The following is an 18,952-nucleotide window of genomic DNA, read 5'->3' on the forward strand; positions in this document are numbered from 1 at the left end:
AGCACTGCAGCCATGTGTCAGTCTTAAAAATAGTTAAATTTCCTTTTTCTGTGTGTTGTGCATCCAGTTGAGTTTTCCTCTCCTCAAGCCAACCCCTCCAGTTCTGCAGTAGTTAAAAGATTCATCTCCCTGTCGTCCCTCATCTGCAGGCAGATGAATTGTGCAGGCACAGATTTAAAGTTTTGGGTATTAACCCCTTAATCACATGACCAGGCAACTCAGCCAATAGGAGAGCTCGGCTCAGATTTCAGCCTAGAAGGAGAGAGGGTAATAAAGAGGGAGGAAGAGAAAGAGACAAGCACTAATCTGTGCTCATAGGTTGGACAGCATACACTCTGCCGGTAGTGACAGCACTTCTTTACACTCTCTCCCCGTGTGGATTGGCTGTGTTGTGTTTTGGATTATTTGGATGGTGTATTTCAAGGTGAAAGGGATTCCCACCACTGGGAAAAATCCAAAAGTGTGTCCTGGCACAAAGTGAGGAGAAGAGGAGGAAGAGGAAGAGGAGGAGGGAGGACGGCAGCAATTTTTCCCCTCATCTTTGCCTCTGAAGGCGTTTCTTCTGTGGGAGAATGGGGGCAGGAGCTCTGACCATCTGTGTGAGTAGCAGCTACAAAGCCTGAGTTGGCTCAAAGACTTTCCATTCAACCTGTGATTAAGGGCTAAAGAATGCATAACGGGCCTGGGTGGTTCAGTGTCAGTCTGAACACTTTTTTTGTGATGGGTGGGTGTTGGATGTTCTGGTAGACACTGAATGGCTTTTTAAAATGTCAAGGAGGGACAAACCTCTTCTCCCTGCAGTAAAACTAACTTCCCCTCCCTAAATTTAAGTAACTGTTCTCAACAAATACATGAATTCTGGCGTCAAGATTAATAGTTTTCCTTGCGGTGTTAAAAGAGAAAGCAGCTTTCTTGCCAGCCTTCTGCTTTTTACTCCCACAACCTTGCAAAACGGTGAAACAGTACAAGAGAAAAAGGGACAGGGACAAAAACCTACTGCAGGCTCCACACTGTCCATAACCTGTAATGTTTTCCAAGCAAAGATCCAGCGGTTCAGTGAGGTCATTTTCCACAAAAATGGAACAGAGTACTTTATAAGCTTTAATCCACTTTAACAGCCCAATTCTTATATACGTTTTAAAACTCCATGTGTCTGGGAGAAGTTTCTATGAGCAGAACAGCTGTTGCTTCTGGTGCCTGTGGTGCTTTTGCTACCAGTTGCTATAATGGCCACCCACAGAAGGGGGTGTGGGAGGTGGTGGTGGTGATGGTGAGGAGGGGGGGCGTACATGCTTGGGCATGCTATTCCTTTCATGAGCAAGTTAAAGACACTTCAAAAACACTTGTTTACCTGCTTAAACTATCCAGATTGGTCACGAAAAGCATCTCACCCAGACACTTTAAAAAATTCTCACTATAAGACACTTAGAGGGAGAAAGCAGACTTTCAGCAGTCATTACCTTCCAGAGTCTCTCAATACTCCCTTAACAATAGGTTTCTTTCTCACTGTCAGAAGTTGTAGTGTGAAACCATTTTAGGAATGGGGGAGGGGGGATGGGATGAGGATGAGGATTATTAGGCTCATCACAACAGACTGTAGTGGTAAACAGTGTAGGCAAATGGATACTGCCAGAATGTGCTTCCCTTTATTTTTTGAGGATCTACACCAAAGCAGCCAAAGAGAACAACCTCACGGAAACCTTGAAATTGACAGTAAACACTTTGAATGTTAAATTTGTCCAACACTACAGCTCAGTTTTGAAATGCAAGTTTACAGATATTATTGTCTGTTAATTAGTCCTCTCAGATTGAATTTCATGTTTTCTCAATTGCAATTCACATACTTGTAGAGTGTAAGTTGTTGCAATACCTTCTGAGGCGACCAAATAAAGAAAAAGAAATCCTTGACAGTCAAGGCAGGCCTTGATTGCACCATCTGCCATGTTAAATCATCTTAAATCTTAAATCTTTGCCATTCCTCCAGGAATCATTTACATATATCATTAAGGGTTTTCTAGCAGCCTTATGGTTTGCTTTCTTACCCTTAGCATTATCTATTTTTCTGGGTTTTTCTTATGTGTTGTGGATGTTCACTGGATCATTGACCTATTTATAATCATCTTTATGATTAACATTTTCTACCGATCTTGTGTTTACCAGTGCGTTGTGTAAACTTTTGTAATTTTTAATGCTACTCTAATACATATTTATGCAGTTTATGAATTATTCTGTATACTGCAGTAAGAATGAAGCCCTTTACTTGTATGAAGTGCCTTTTGTTGTTGTTGAATGTCTTGAATGTGTTGAAGCTGTTGACCATAGTCTGGTCCCGTTTGGGGTTTGTGGACAATATCCATAGTAAATCACCTTTTAATTGTTTTGGGTGTATTATTGTTAGTTTACAACATGTGACAACCAAGTATTTTACGAAGAGGTCAAATGTGGCTTGAAACCATTTTTTATATCTTATATGATACATGTGGTTTCTGTGTGAACAGCGAATATTTATTATCCCCCTCAGTTCCCACTTTTGGATCACTTACACGATACCTAGACTTGTTGTTTTCTTTTTTGAATGGGAACAAATTAAGGGAAAAACCTAAAAAAAATAGTGGAGAATCAAGATGACAATGCCTGATGTGAGTCATATGCGGTGGCCTTTGCAGTGGAGTTCCAGAGACTTGTAGAATCAATGCAAAAGGCGCCTTGAAGTTGTTCTGGCGGCTCGTTACTAAGACACTTTATGTTGGTTTTTCCCTTAATTTGTCACCTGTCTTTAGGTCTGCATGTGTTCACATACATCAGTGTATGCCAATGGAGTGTGTGTGTGTGTGTGTGTGTGTGTGTGTGTGTGTGTGTGTGTGTGTGTGTGTGTGTGTGTGTGTGTGTGTGTGTGTGTGTGTGTGTGTGTGTGTATGGTCCAGGTATTACTCATGTTGTGGGGACCTAAATCTGTTAACACAGTCACATTCTGGGGACTTGTCTTCCTTATGGGGACAAAGTGTAAATGATTAAAAGGAGCTAGACGAAACGTTGTGAGTTCAGCATTAAACTTCATTCCTTTACGCACCAAGAGCTGCCTCCAGCGGTGGAAAGCAACGCCAATGTTAACTCTTGTTTTGCTTCTATTTCTATCACATCTTATACTGAAAATAGCATGCTAACCAGCTAACCCCGGCCCAACCTCCCGTCTGATCCCTTTCCAATAGAAAGTCACTGTAGTGTCCAGGCGTGGCCCTTAAGAAGTAGTGCTGCTCAGAGGGCGTATCATAACCTCTTGTGCTGTAAACGCAACGATGGCTGAAGCTCTAGACAAGCGACCATTATCACCACCACCTGCTTGATAGTAAAGAAAGATTTAGGAGACATCTGTTCAGTTAGGCCATTCACAGTCAAACCTAGCTCAGACCGGCTTAACTCTTTAACACCTGCAGCAGTAGTAGTAGTAGTACTATCGGAGCCATGAACAGTTCACACATTTCCACTTAAACCGTGCTGTGACCTATTAACCAACAATGGACTGTTATGCATGTACGACGTGCGACAAACTGTAAGATCGGGTAATCTTAGGGGAAAACACTGATCATTGAAAATGCAGCTAACTTTGACAAAATTTTAATAAAACCTTTGCATGACCATCATCAAAGCCATATTATAAACCCTCTTCATCATAAAGACATAACAGACTTTGAAAATAGAAGCACAAATTTTAGGATAATATCTCTTCTACCATAGTTAAAACAGTCAAAAAAATTCTGTTGTGCTTACCATTGTGTAACTATAATCATGGCTTTTCTTTTTTTACACCTATCCAAAGTTTTTATTTATAATGACTGATGACATCTTCTCACACCTGAGGACCTAGCCAGTCTATTACATACAATATGTCAGTGCTGTTTAGCCCAGTAAGTGTTGCTGCCCCTCAGGCAGCCATCAAAGCACAAAGGCAGTCAGAGGTGAAATTCAAGTCTACTCACTTACATTTCACATTCACTGGGAAGGTGCAGTTGGCATATTTTCATGCACCTGTCAGAGAGCAGTGGATGATTGAGCACCATTATCATGTATCTCCTTGCCTGTAAAAGCCTCTCAGATGCTAATTTGAGTGTGTGATGCATGTCGTATTAGAGCATCTGCCATGGTAAAGATCTTTTCTCCTTAGCCACCTTAGCGCCATCTGTGAGGTGGGTTTTTAATTAGCTGATCTGACTGTGGCGCGTGCTTGTACCCATTCTGTCTAAACAATTGGCCACATGGGGGATAAACTCAGTGTTGCCTCTTCTTCACCACCCACTTCCACCTTCCTAACACAGTAAACAAACTGTGTCACTGTGGACTGTGACCAGATCATAGTCGGGGCCCCTCATTTCACTGTGTGGGTCAGTTCACTCATTTGAAGTGGTGACCTCTGGAACGACAAGATGTCACATGGTGCAGTTGTAGCTATGGCTACAGGAGTAAAACTTGCTCTGAATCTGTGTCGCTGTAAAGTGCAGGAAGCCTTTTCTTCCTCACCCAGAGTCCGAATGCTGCTTCTGGTTTGTGTCTTCTCTCTTGCTCCTAGGACTAACTAAACAAAGACAGAAAGGCATTATTCTGTAGGTAAACGTGCCAAACCAATCAATTATTTCATCACTGAATGGGGATGGTGTTTCTGTAGGAAGAGTGTGTGTACACTCAGTGTTTACACTCAGAGACAGACAATGAGAGAGTGTTGTACAGTGTGTTTAAAAACTTGAAGAGGTAGGGGCAACATATGGCACTGTTTGCCTTAACAGCAGTTATCAGAAAAGATATACTTAAGAGCTGGTGAATTAGCAAATTCAATTTGTGCTTAGCCTCTGGTCTTGTCTACTGAGAAGAACGGGCTGAGCCTGGAAAAGAGAGCACATCACTGGTGGAAGAACATTTACTCATCTACTGTGCTTAAATACATTTTTGAGATGTGTACGTGTACTTTACTTCAGTATTTCAATTTTCTTCTACCTTAAATTTTAAGTACACTACATTTAGAAGGGGAAATATTGTTCTTTTACATGTAATGTGACAGCCCTAGTTATCAGTTAATTTGCAGTAGGGCTGCATCTAACAATTTTTATCTGCTGATTATTTCCTTGATTAATCAATTTATCGTTTGGGCCATATAACATCAGAAACTGTTCAAAATGCCTGTTCAAATTTCCTAGATCCCAAGGTGAAGTCATGAAATGTCTTGTTTTGTCTGACCAGCAGTCCTAAACCTAGAAATATTCAATTTAGTGTGAGGTTAAGACCAAAAAAAAAAAAAATCAAAAATTTTCACATCTGACACCCTAAATAAGATAATGGCAACTATTTTGATAATCGAATAATCGTTTTAGTAATTTTTTAAGCAGAAATGCCAAACATTTGGATTTGATTTCAGCTTCTCGAGTACGAGGATTTGATGCTTTCCTTTGTCATACATCATGGTAAACTGAATCTCTTTGGCTTTTCAACAGTTGGTCAGACGAAACAAGACATCTGGATACATCTACTTGAGCTGTGGGAAATTACACGAGGCACTTTTCATTATTTTATGGACAAAGGACATTTTTCACTATTTTAATTGAAAAAAGTAACCACCAGTTTAAGCGATAACGAAAATAATTATTAGTTGCATCCCTAGTTTTTAGATAAAAAAACATAATGAGTTTATAAAATCTGATGTATGGCTCTATATTAAACTACTCAACAGTACATAAACTAGTTAAATTTAAACCTCAACCAGCTGCTACATTAAATAGCTGTAACAATAATATCAATAATAATAATAACAATACAATTATTTAATAATAATATGATAATCAAATAGAATATGATAATACTTACAGGTGCCATTTTTTGCATTAGGATTAGCTTTACTTTAAGAACAATCTGCTGTTAATACTTCCATAGTTGTACTTGAGTAAGATTTTGACTGCAAGACTTTTACCTGTAACAGAGTATTTTACATTACAGCATTATAGTGTTCCTACTTTCCTTAAGTGAATGATCTGAGTACTTTTTCCACCACTGGAGTGCACACAGACACAGACACACACACACACACGTTTCAGTAGATTAAAAGACGTTTCTGTTTAAGGAGCCAACTCTCGCATGCTTTACTCTCAGTTCATACATAATCTTCATAGGCCGCTGAAAGGCACACAGTGTTTACTCCGTGAGCCTTCCAGGAAAACCTTTTTATCCTCCAATCTTTCATGTCCAAATGTAGGCATTTGGACCGATGATCCTTCCAGCTCTAAGCACACACTCCTCTCTGATATTTTTTCCTTACTACCCATTCAAATTAATATTTAAAGTGGTTAGTAACAGCTGGCCATCACCTCCCCTGAACATATACAGTGTGTGCGTTTGTCTACATGTGTGTACGTATGTCTATTTGTGCAGGTGTGCGTGTCACTCTTGCAGTGCCTTTAACCAAAGGTGTTGCATGGTAACCTGATATTTGTCATAGCAACACATGCACAGCCAGCCCTCTCCATTCTCTTCCTCCCAGCTCTCCACACACACTGTCCTCTAAGCGTCTAACAGTGTGACTGCAGGAGGTGTACAGAGACACCCCAACCAGCATCACCTCCACACACACCGCTTTTGTTCTATGGAGCGGAGTGAGCCGCCCTCCTCCAGGACAGGTGTCTCAGCGTTGTCTAACCTGATGCCGGCTCCAGCGCTGACCTCTGTGCCCGTAGTGTCAGTGGCCGACTGCTGCTCTCTGCTCTTCTCCCTGCAGCACAACAAGACAGCGGTGCAGGTGAAAGAAGACATGAAGAAGATGGTCCAGATACCCATACTGAGACCCAGGACAGTGGCAGCGAAGCAGGCCAAGCTGTTTGGAGTGTCCCTGTTTGAGTTACGGGAGAAGGGCCTGGTGGAGGATGGTGTGCCTCTGATGGTGCGGAGGATGGTGGAGCATCTCCGCAAGCATGGTGAGGAAAAACTAATTTAGTGTCCCGTTCTTAACTTCACTTTTTTTAAGAGTAGGATTTGATTTTTTTAATGAAGTAATTTTATCAGTTCAACATGTAGTGATGGTTCCTTCCAAATATTATATATTATAAATCAACATTTAACATTTCTTAAACCAAATCAAATGTCACATTTACACAATAACATAATAGGAGTTTAACTGATATATTAACATGTTGCTTATTGTGTTATTATATGGTATGGTCTAAGTAAATGAGTTTCAGTTATATAATAATCAAAGACATCACCATCATTACAAAACATTCAGCATCTGTTTTAATTTGTGAAATAAGATAAGAAATAAGAATTAAGAAATTCCCTTGGAAAGGTACAATTAAAACACCCTTCCTGTGGTTTTGCAAATTTTAGCCCATTTACTGCAAATCACGTATGCCTTACATCACAGTTAAGCATTTTGAAAACAGAGACGTTTAAGAAATTTTAATGTATTTGTTACACTTCCAGCCATCCATTTGTTTCTGTTAATTTTCTGTACAGTATGAAATTTTACTGTGTAAGCCATCACAGTGAATGTCAAGTCTGCACCGTCAAAAAGAACAATGCGTAGTTGTTGCGTGGTTATGACTCGCAGACTTTTCACCTCAGTCTGCATTTCAACTGCACTACCACCCACAAAAATGTAGTTTAGAAAAAACTTAGACTTGTTGTTTAGTATGATAGATTACTCAACTCCAGCAATTTTCAAGATTCTGTTCATTGATATTCATACTCTATAGAAATGAATGGAAGCCAAATGGTGACTGGACCGGTAGCAAAATATACTGAACAAATCTAAAACTGCAGAGCAAGCGTTTTAACATGATTATCGCAAATGTAAGGTATGCTTTTCAGTTGAAGACCTAAAACATGGAAACACATTGGTATGACCTACTTTATTATTTTCTGTAGTTCTTCTGTTTGATCACTAGATGTCAGCACAAGAAAGTAGAACTTGTTCCTAGTGGCAACTGAAACTACAGGCTCTTTTCACTATGTCACTGTCTATGGTATTATGGATATAGTGCTATCATTTTTTACTTCATCTGCCAGTCCTCAGTAGCGCACAGAGACTATGATAAAGGTGACTGATGTCTGTAAAACTAAACGTCTCTTTTTTTGTGTTTTAGTGGGCAGATCAATATAGAAATAATACCATCGGGGCTGACACTATGACTACTTTACACTTCAAACTATCTACTAACAATTGAATATGAACAAGGGGGGAAATAAGAAATTAACTTTTGGAAAAAAAAGCTCTCTGGTCCGTGCAGAGTTTTGGTTTTTGGTTTTTTCGAGACCTCCATCTAACAACTAGGCAAAGTGGCCAACTGCCCAGGGACCTCACACTCCGCTTTAATTCTGTCTACATAATTTAATTAATCACGAATTTGTTAGAATTTTGCACCACCGAGGTAGAATGTCAGTTATGACAGGTCCCCCATCCTCCATCTGGTGGACCTGGTCTTGAAGAGACGCGCCGTCTCAAAATCTAGTGTTAAGGCCTAAATTGTTATAGTTTATATTGAACTCATTTGTTGTAAGGTTGTGTTTTATCAGACCGCTTTATTTTTTCTTGTCAGTGTGTCAAGTAAATAACACAGAACATCTACAGCTAGGTAGTATGATTCCATCATAGGAAGGTAAAGCTGCAACCAACAATTGTCTTCATTATCAATGCATCTGACAATTATTTTCTTTAATAATCAATTGATTGTTCAGTGTATATAATTGTGAAATATGCCCATCATTATATACTGAAGCCCAAGTTAACATATTTAATTTGCCTTCTTTTGATTGAACAACAGGCAAAAAAAAAAAATAGAGTTTAGTATCATTGTAAAACAGGAAAGCAGCAAATATTCACATTTGAGAATTAAATTTTTGCTTTAAAAAGTTTCTTATCATTAGAGCACTGGTTGGTTTCTGGGTGGCTGAGGAAATGATGAAACTGCCCAATGGGGGACCCAGTAACAAATTTTACCCAGAGGCCTAGGAGGTTCGCCCAGCCGTGATTTTAAATAATAATAATTATTTTTTTTTAAATTCAATAGCAACATCTCTCTTCGGAAACGGCGTCCCTGTTGCTCTCAATAATCCACACAACAAACCTGCCAGCTCTTTTCATAGGGGCAATTTCTTAGGTAGAAAGTCAGTCCGGTTCCAAATGATAACTCACAGGGAGGTCGGTGGATTATTCAGCCGTTAGTTTTTAAAAACGAAGGACTTCTTAAAAACATATAGAGACGCACATCTGAAAAACGTGGGTAACTAAAACCACATCTAAAAATCGAAAATCGGTTGATACCACAGTAGTTAGGTGAGAAACTGTTTTATCTTGTTGTGACTTGGGTGAGCCGAGCATTTAAAAGCACCGTCAGGAAAAACATGTCTCTCTGCTAACATCTAGCGGCTGCCATGGAAACCTACAACAACAGCGGTAACTAACGTAGCGGGCAAACTAGCTATTATTTTCACTGACATTACACAAATTTGTCAAATTTGAAGATTACCTCCACAGTACCAGAGGTGAGGCTACATAAAAATTTTTAGTACATCTTCCCATATCTAACGTTTCAAAAGTTTACACAAGTGAGTAACGTTTGCACTCCTTCACGATGGCTACAATTACAGTGGCTCCTTCACGTAACCTCACGCAACGGAAGAAAACGTTTTAACTATTAGCATGGCTTCTGTTCAAACTATCATTTGTGTACCGTTGCGTTACTACGGCGTTGTTTAAGCTGACAAACAGGCAACGTTAGCAGAGAAGGCACGACGAGGCCAGGCTGAATGTAAACATGAAACGTTTGTGGCTAACATTAGCTACATCGTTGAGCTACTTACCCGTCCTAAAAAAAAAAAAAAAAAAACTAACTACTACAATGTTTTTGCCATCGTTAAATCACATTGGGGCCAAAAATGCTTACCTTGTCCCGAGGATTTAGAATAAATTCCGTGTGATTGTTAAAACCAAAATGGGATATTGATATACTGTGATATTAACTCTGTTCACGGGTTCAGAATTTGCACCTGAGTGGCAGAAAATTGATCGGCACCTATGCTGGTAATAGGCCAATCCTTAAGTCGCTGTTTAAGGCAAAAAGGCCAAATTTTCTACGGTTTGAGGTTCTCTAATGTGACGATTATAAGATTTGGCTTGATGTTTTTGCTAGAGGAAAGGTCACTTGATCGCCAAAAACATATACGTTTTCATGGTCCAAAAGGAAAATCCAGGACTTGTCATCACTGCTACATGAAACTTCAAGGGGTCATAAAAACCCCTATAAATCATCCTCTGTAGACAATAAATATCCACATCGTATTTAATGGAAATCTTGCCAGCAAGTTTTATTTTCGAGCTGTTGAGATACTGTATATTGCTCTAAAGACAAACTGACATCACAACTATTGCTATCGAGGCAAAAAAAGAACCAACCAAACTTTAGATTTAGAATAAAATTAGTTTGCAGTCTCCAAAAACATGATAACAAAAGGCCCTTTTTCAGGCATTCCAAGTAGGCTATTTTATTGAATAATTGATTGATAGTCTGGCTCTTCATCCCACATGAGTTAACTGTAACTAAACAGTGTTTCTCTGACTTTCCTCCAGCCCTGCATCAGGAGGGTCTGTTCAGAGTAAATGGAAATGTCCGGGCTGTGGAGAGCCTGAAACAGCGGCTGGAGGGTGGCGAGGATGTGGACCTTCTCTCTGAATCTGACACATGTACGGTGGCCAGTTTGCTTAAAAAGTATCTCAGGGACCTGCCAGAGGGTCTGGTAGACTCAACAGTCCAACAGGCACTGATACAGCACTACCAGGGTAAGAAAAAGTTTTCTAAGCATACAATTTATATCTGATGTGCGTATTTTTAATAGTTGCATGCTTATTTGGCATCTAGAGTTATCTTATAAACTCAAGTAAGGTTTTTTTTTTTTTTTAGTAATTACAACCATCATGTGATACCTATCCTGAGAAACTTCCCAAATGCACAATAGGATATTAATACAATCACAAATGTAGTGAATATCTGGGTCTTGACTCCTATTGGATGATAAGCAAAGCTGTCTTTAGTTGGTGAAATTTACTATTAGCACTACAGTCATCTGCACCGGGCAGTGCTTTTAAAGGGACTGCTGTGTTAAGTGTGTGTGCGTGTGCGTGAGCGAGAGAGAGAGAGCGAGAGAGAGAGAGTCTGTGCGATTAGAGGAGTGATGGCCCTCATATCTCTGTCAATAATCTTGGAGGTCATAAAAGATAAGGTGAGTCATTTGGCAGGTGAAGTGTCTGTGCCCACTTTGTGCTCTCCTCCATCAAAGGGTTTAATCTGTTTAATGGGAGATGAGTGTACATTTTGGCTGCAGTATTCGATGTGCCCTGATAGACCACATAATACAAGCCTTTTTTTTTTTTTTTTTTTTTCTTCTTTCTTCTCCCTACTCTTCGCTGCAGGACTTGGCCATAACTACTGAATACAATTATATTTGTATTCTTTGTAAATTGCTTTGGCCTCCTTGCCACTTGAGGTATATGATGAATGGATGGATCAGAAGCTTAATGTGAAAAATGATTAGCAGATTATGAAAATACTCATAGATCAACTATATTTGTACATATCAAGTTCAAGATATGCTTTATTTGTTCCCATAGAGAAACTTGTTCTGTGAGCTGACTCAAATAAACGAAAAAGTGTGCTATCCAGCTTCATATCATGAGGGTTGAATTGGGATGAATTTAATTTTTGGGTAACGCTAACTGTTAGTGTTATACCTCGGACATATTGTGTAATGATTAATTTATGATTTGGTGGACAGATGTTATTCAGTGATGATTTTTAGAATTGATTATTCATTTTCAGTCATTTTCAGTCATGTTTATGTCTTTGTGAATGTGAGGAATTTCTGCATTTCTCAGTTTAATATTATCATATAAAGTTGTAAACTGAATACCTGTGAGGGTTCTTCTTGCAGATTAAAAAATTGCCAATTATAAACATCACATTGAGCTCTGGGAAGTTGTGATGGAGGTCCTTATTTATTTATTTATTTATTGACATTTTATATCCTTAATGATTAACCAGTTAATTGAAAACATAATGGACAGATGAACTGACAATGAAATTAATCATTACTTGCAGCGCTAAATGGTTACCTCTTTACTAATGGAGAGCATACTGCCCCGCAGCTTCCAGGAAAACCACATAAATTAACTAAAATTTCTTGTAGTAGATGAAATTTTGCTGTCAAGGGAAAATAATATTTTCAAATGGGCAGTTCAGACTTTTCAAAGCCCAGATTCTCAGGCACATCTCATAACAATATTGCACAGTGTTTTTTGTTTTTTTTGTTCTGTCTGGATAGTTTTAGTTATGGCAGATTACGGCACTTTGACTGAACAGACAGAAAGTAAACAATCACGATGAGAAATTTTTTTTAATTGCTGAGTATTTTGTTTTATTTAGCTGAAAACAGGTTTAAAGTTGGATTGCCTTTTTTGCCTGTTACTTTTTTTGTTATCAGTATAAGACACAATTTATTGCCCATTTTATATTCTGTACAGCTTCTTCATATATTAAGTATACAATTATGCCACTTTCGAAGCTACTGAATACGCATCTTAATTATCAGCCACACATATACAATCACACAGAAGTAACACACTGGTTAGCACATATAAATACATATGACTAAGTTTGTGAACACTATGTACAGGGTGTTTTTAAAAAATACTTATAAAAGTACTTCTTATAAATATTATCCATGCCATCAAGCCAAAAGCAGCTCCATAACAACACTACTCTTTTTTCCAGTTAGTGAAAGGTGCTCCACCCAATGTCTAGATCTGTCAGATGAAGAAAAGTAAACATATATTAAAGAATGAATAGATAATGCATAAATAGACATACATACATACAGTATTTAAAAAATAGACTCAGTTAAACCAATTTAGGAGGAAGTTCACTGTTACATGTTGATTGAACATAGTACATCAATTTCTTCCATCTTATTTTAAATACCAACAAAGGTTACCTCTTAGTTTATATGTTATTTTTTCCAAATGTTAAATTTGCCCTGTCGTTCCTCTCAATTTTTTACAGTTGTGGATATATTTCGTACAGTCACTTCTCGTTAATTAATTTCAAAGCAGTTACTTTCAATGTTTTCAGCAGATAAATTTTCTTGTCTACCATTTCTCTCAGCATTTTCCCAAAAAGTACAAAATCATGGTGATTACAGAAAGGTTTGATACTGTCATCTTTTGTTACACGTTTGTTTATATTTGAAAATTAATAAATTGTAGTAGCATAAATAAAATAAATGACATTGTTGAAACCTTTTTTTCAGTGTAATCTCTTAGGCAAAAATAATCAAACAAGTGTTCATTTATCAGTTTCTCACCTTAAAGTCGATTAATTCTGCTGGTCTCTCTCTATATCCACATACAGCACATGTCATTCTTTGCAGTGGTTTGGTCTTCTGATTTTCTGGCTTTATGGTGACTTGTCTTTTGATGTGCATCCTCTACATGTGCTGTGTATTTGCATGAAGTCTTTTTTTCTCATCCTTCAACGTAGGTTTGTCTAATACACTAACCTGTAAAAACTTGATCAACTACTGCTTGAAAGTCCCCCCCCCTTCCAAAAAAGAAAAGAAGAAAACCCACACATGCAACCATGTACTTTACAATCTAATGTAAACACATACACGCACAATGTGAACTTTACCCAGGGGCAACAATAGCAGCTGTAAGTGAGCTAAGCCATTATTCCCCCTCTGCCTCTACATATTCAGGCGTACACACGTACCTGTGTACATGCTCACAGTCATGTAGGCACACATACCCACAACGTTTGCGTCACTCAGTCATTCAGGATCAGTAGCCATATCCGTTTATCCAACTCTGACCCAATTTTGTTTCCTGAGTAATAGCATCAACATATTTTTAGGCTCTTTCCACTAATGCTCACGTATTACTAGCCACCACAACTCAAGATTAGATATCACAGAGAGCAGGCGGATGGAGCGATCACTGTCTGCTGGAGACTGGCTGTAAAACTATTTTCTAAACTTAGGATTTGAACATTATTCACTTAAAGTCTATTTATGTTTTGCATATTGTGAACCTCTCTGAAGGAAATCCAGTCGGTTATGTCACTAATCACTGGTCATTTGTTCGAGTGTGGATAGGTTTAACCAGAATACCAGTTTTGAGAAAGGACAGCTTCAAGCACAGTAGCATGTATTAACTTTTCTTCTGAAGTTTGTTTGCAGGAAGTTTCAGTTTTTCTGATTGCAAAACAGTGGTAACTACAATCCCAACCTTTGACCTGTTCTGACATCTTGCTGTGTGTCTGTAGAGTGCGGTGATGATGGTTCTTGGTCAGATATGAGAGACCTGCTCCAGGAGCTTCCAGATGTCCACCACAGCCTCCTCCGCTACCTCTGCCACTTCCTCACCCTTGTGGAGTGCAACCACAAAGACAACCGCATGACTGCCCTCAACCTCGCCACTGTGTTTGGACCCAGTGTCTTCCAGTGAGTTTAAGCTTTTTTGAGGGTACATGTGGTCAAGCATTCAAAAATAAATACTAATGGACCAATGTCACCATCACCCCAGCTTTCTCTTCTCACTTTTCATTAATCATATACAGTACTCTGGAAAAGCTTTAGGCTCTTTAGATGTTTCAATTCTTACCCATCACACAGTACCACCAGGGAGGCGTCTGATCAGTCCCAAATTAGTTATGCAGCATGAGACAATGACCGCAAAACATATGGCCAGAGTCATAAAGAGATATCTTCTGAGACATGAAGAGCAAGGACTCTTGCAACCAGAAGAACTGTGGCAAGTTTTCCTAGAGGCTTGGAACAACCTATCTGCCAAGTACCTTGAAAAACTGTGCATAAGTATACATAGGAGAATTGGTGCTGTTTTCAAGGCAAAGGGTGGTCAAAGCATATATTGATTTGATTTAGGCTTTTTCTGTTTACTGCACTTTGTATGAACTTAATTGATAAATAAGAACTATTCATGATATTATTTTTGAAAGCATACTCAATTTACTTTTAGTGCGTAAACTTTTGCACAGTACTGTGTAACCAAACAATGGTCAATGAAACTTTAAGTAGCTACATCTATTGAAGCTTTAATGCCTTTCAACCTGCATTAATCTATTTTTGGCCTCAGGGGGTCCATTGCCTCAAGCGGTAAACACAACACTGGCATATTATCACCTTTTAAAGTTGATATGGTGAGCGTGTTAGCAAATAGTTGCCTATTTACACATCCAGCATATATGGACCAACATTATCATTCATTTGAAGTTGTTCTTCTGTCGACCTAATGATCTGAAGTCCAACATTCACTCTCCTTTCATAGCTCTATTTTGTTCTCCTCTAACTCTGACGGAACTGAGGGAAATATCTGGATCTTTAGCTGCTATAAATGCTCCGCTATGTCCACCAGCTAGTCGCTAACTTTGTCTGTCCTCCATTTGGTGCTGAGTAGGAAGCGTACAGCTTTTTCTGCTTGAAAAAAGCTGCCTGCTACGGCTGGAAACAAGGTTGTTGAGAGCGGACCAAAACAATGAAGTTGCGAGTCGGAAAACCAAAACGAGCTGAAAGAGAAAAAAATGCTCTGCACCTTTCACATTAAATACAGCCATTTGATCCATTGTTGATATAAACATATTCATTAGTGTAGCTTTAAGGATGGTCTTTGGCTGTGAATTATCGAAGCTTGAGATTGCAGCATGCGATGAAGCAACAACAACAATCATTATAGTAAAAACCTTAAGAAATGTATTTAACGTATTGCATTGAGTATTTTCTTTTTAAAATGGCAAAGGTCTACCAGTCAAAGTGTACCTGTATCATTATCATACTCACAATCCAAATTCCATTTACTGGGTTAAGATTAAATGAATGCCTTAGTCTGACATTGGTTTAATTGATTTAAACTCAACGGCATAGTAGGCCACCTGACTAAACAAATTAAATTTGTTCATAACATTTCTCAGTCTTTTATACAGCCCTGCTTCAGTGTCTTCATATCCTTGAAGAACATAACTGACATTCCTGAAGTTTTTGGCAAGTTTGATGTCTTGACCTTTGCAAAGGATGTTTGTTGCAGTCTTTAAATAACATAAACAGGGTAAGACAGCCTGGCTTAGTCTGGGAAGAAAAATAGGCAGGCAACTTCATGCTAACTGATGCTGAGGGATTCAATCAACTTCCCACTATTTCTGTTTAGTGAGTCAGATACTAAACATTGGTTTCATATGGCAGAGCAAAATGATGGGTAGAATGATTCCACTCTTGTAATACACAGTACATGTTGAGTAAGATGATGACCATCAAGTCAAGTTGTCTCCACAGACATTTAACGTGGTTTTTAAAATTTGGTCCATAACTAAAGACAGGGGAAAATAAGTTTTTACTTAAACAGAATAGAATTTTTGGTCCGTGTCTCAAAATGGAAACAGATTTTTAATACAGAAGTGCAGCCAAAATTCTGAAAACCTCTTTAATCAAGAAGAGAAAGGCAAATATATACTTAAAAATACAAATAAATTTGAAATTATTAACGTAAAAGATAGAGTACATATTGAACAAATGGCTGATGTAATTTCTCCCTGTACTTTGTTTTTGTCAAAATGTTTGGCCAGCAGGTGGTGCTGTAGCTTATTTAGAGAAGCTAAAATCATAACGTTTTATAGTGTACAATGTCTGCAAGTGATATTCCTGAAATCCTGAGCTTATAAGATCATAAATGTCCCGTTAATAAGCTTGTTTATATTTCGTCAGACAGCCGTGTTTAAACTGCTCTGATACTGTTTGATGAATGATATTTGAAAATGCAGCTTTTGATCTGCAATGAGTTCTGAAATCAGATGTTTTACTCTTCAGAGTTTGACATTATAATAATCAAAAGCCACACTCCATAGTTTAAGAACAATAATTGAGTCCAGTGAACAGTTTTGACGTAAATGTCATATGACATTTAGAAAACAGTCCGACCTTAATGTGTTTTGAAATATTACTCAGATGTTCATAAATAAATGATGCAGTCGTTGGCTTCATATGCCTCTCTGCTGCTGCTGAGCTGAGTAGCTCTGTTCTCACTAGTCTTTTTGTGATGGGCTTACTGGGCCGTGTGTTACAATTCATACTCTTAGATTTCCCTACATACAGTCACACTGTTCTCCAGACTGGTGACTGATGGGCATCTCCAGTAATAAGCTGGGGTGTTCAAGCTCGGGAACCCTGCATAGAAAATAGAATCACGTCTCACTGGAGAGAATAGAGGAGAAGAAACTGTAATGGATACTGTTTCATAAGTACAACCTGTTTTTTTCATCACAGCCCGTACTTGTGTATCCGTATCGGTTGATGTTATATAATTAGGCCTACAGTCATATGTACATCTCACACAGCTGTTCAGTATCAACTCAGTAGCAACATTATACTTACAGGGGCAGCTGAATTCTGCTGTGTTAATCAGGTCGATTAACTGATGACTAACCTTCAATTTCCATGTCAGTCCTGAACCAAAATCACTGTTGAACTGTATTTTTTTCAATGCAGCAGAGCAAAAATTTGTTCTTTTAAAGGGAAATGAAAACCAGATAGTTATTCATTAACACATTCCCAACTTGTGCTGTGATGAAATCTAATTTGTTTGCTTACATTTTTGTTTTTTTCCTTTCTCTCTCTTTTCCAGCGTGGCTCCTGGTTTCGAAGCAATGAAGGACCAAAATATCTGTAACAAGATCATGGTCAAGCTCATCCAGAACTACAGCAATATATTTGAGACAGACAAAGAAAAAGAAGGCTGCACAGAAGAGGTATCAACCAATATCATTGTCAAGGTGTTGTATTCTCGTTGGAATACCAGGTGCTGATGTGGAATAGTTCTGTGCTGGTGGTTAGTACAATGTAGACAGCTAACTGTGAGTTACGTTATGTGCCCGTGCACCTTACAAAGTTTGAGTTCCTCCTCGGTGCCCTGTGACCTCGCCTTCTGCCCATCCACCTGAAGGAGTGATGGTTTATAAATACAAGCTTACATGATGTCAAGCTAAAATGGATTCAGGTATTGATCTTATAACACAGCCTCGCAGGAACGACTCCTCCACAGGTGGCTGTTTTGAGTCTCTGATTATTGATTTGTATTTACTGGTTTGATGGCTGATGTCTTTATTGGTCAGCTGGTTTGTCTGGTCAGCTGGTTTTCCTGGCAGCATCTTCTTGCTGAGTCTGTAGCTACTTGAGGAAAGTGTAGCTGCAAAAACAAACGAAGTACAACACAACAAACCATCCATCTTAAAATCATTTAAGTCATATGATCTCAGATTCTGGTTAAATTTATTAAGATACATCAAGGATTGTGTTAATTGATTTAGATTATTATACATTTCTGATACAATTTAATTCATATCATGCTTTAGAAATATGTAGAACTTCAGGTTGGAGGTCAGAATTTCAGAAATATGGAGGTCATGACTCCAGAGTCATCCTTCCTCAGAAAATGTTTGACAAGACCATAAAAACTGAAACCAAAATATTAAATAATTCTGATTATTTTTTTCCATCTTTAAAATTGTAGATTTTATTTCCAAACACAAGGGTCTCTGTCATGTAAAAAATAATGTCCATTTCCACAACATAAACTTTTCATGAGCTAACAAATACAGCTTGATGACAATGTATTTCTCAGAAAGTCAAATGGGTTTTGAAATAGTTTATTTAGTGTAAGTTTATCTGAAAAATTCAAAATCACCTAATTTCACTGCATATATCAACTCTGCACACTGCCAAGAGAAAAAAACTTAAGTTAGACCAACAAATGCATAAATAAATAATAAAAATTTAACAAATTGAGTCTATAAATTACTGAAATTAGCCTATAAACTCCCCCCAAATATTCCTAAAACTCCCAAATTCCCAGAAAAAAATGCCAAGA

General features: G+C 38.3%; 2 protein-coding genes and 1 long non-coding RNA gene across 7 annotated transcripts in view; 2 read left to right on the forward strand and 1 right to left on the reverse strand.

The window, feature by feature from the left end:
* Window positions 1-268: 268 nt before the first annotated feature.
* LOC120799840 (protein FAM13A-like) lies at window positions 269-8,212 on the forward strand. Its single transcript, XM_040145262.1, has 3 exons — window positions 269-599; window positions 6,755-6,950; window positions 8,118-8,212. The coding sequence occupies exons 1-3, from the start codon at window positions 573-575 to the stop codon at window positions 8,132-8,134; spliced, it is 240 nt and encodes a 79-aa protein (XP_040001196.1). The 5' UTR covers window positions 269-572; the 3' UTR covers window positions 8,135-8,212.
* Window positions 3,668-10,124, reverse strand: LOC120799841. 2 transcript variants are annotated; one of them, XR_005708898.1, is made up of 4 exons: window positions 9,918-10,124; window positions 6,677-6,748; window positions 4,516-4,570; window positions 3,668-4,408 (listed from the first exon to the last, which is right to left on the reverse strand). It is a non-coding gene; the product is annotated as an uncharacterized LOC120799841 (long non-coding RNA). The 2 variants fall into 2 exon arrangements; XR_005708897.1 differs by having other exon boundaries at window positions 3,668-4,570.
* Window positions 9,344-18,952, forward strand: part of fam13a (family with sequence similarity 13 member A) — a 53,784-nt gene continuing 44,175 nt past the window's right edge. For all 4 annotated transcript variants that reach the window (XM_040145258.1, XM_040145260.1, XM_040145259.1 and 1 more), the window contains exons 1-4: window positions 9,344-9,427; window positions 10,601-10,810; window positions 14,346-14,523; window positions 17,711-17,834. In XM_040145258.1, coding sequence (XP_040001192.1) covers window positions 9,406-9,427; window positions 10,601-10,810; window positions 14,346-14,523; window positions 17,711-17,834 — 534 coding nt within the window. In that variant the 5' untranslated portion in view covers window positions 9,344-9,405. The remainder of the gene's footprint in view (window positions 9,428-10,600; window positions 10,811-14,345; window positions 14,524-17,710; window positions 17,835-18,952) is intronic.

Source organism: Xiphias gladius, chromosome 15 (genome assembly GCF_016859285.1).
Source record: "Xiphias gladius isolate SHS-SW01 ecotype Sanya breed wild chromosome 15, ASM1685928v1, whole genome shotgun sequence".
NCBI lineage: Eukaryota > Metazoa > Chordata > Actinopteri > Istiophoriformes > Xiphiidae > Xiphias > Xiphias gladius.

Bases quoted from the DNA above. Each gene is read 5' to 3' on its own strand.
- LOC120799840 (XM_040145262.1), top strand. From the start codon at position 573: ATGGGGGCAGGAGCTCTGACCATCTGT. The intron at 600-6,754 runs GTGAGTAGCAGC...TTCTCCCTGCAG, and splicing joins CAGGAGCTCTGACCATCTGT to CACAACAAGACAGCGGTGCA.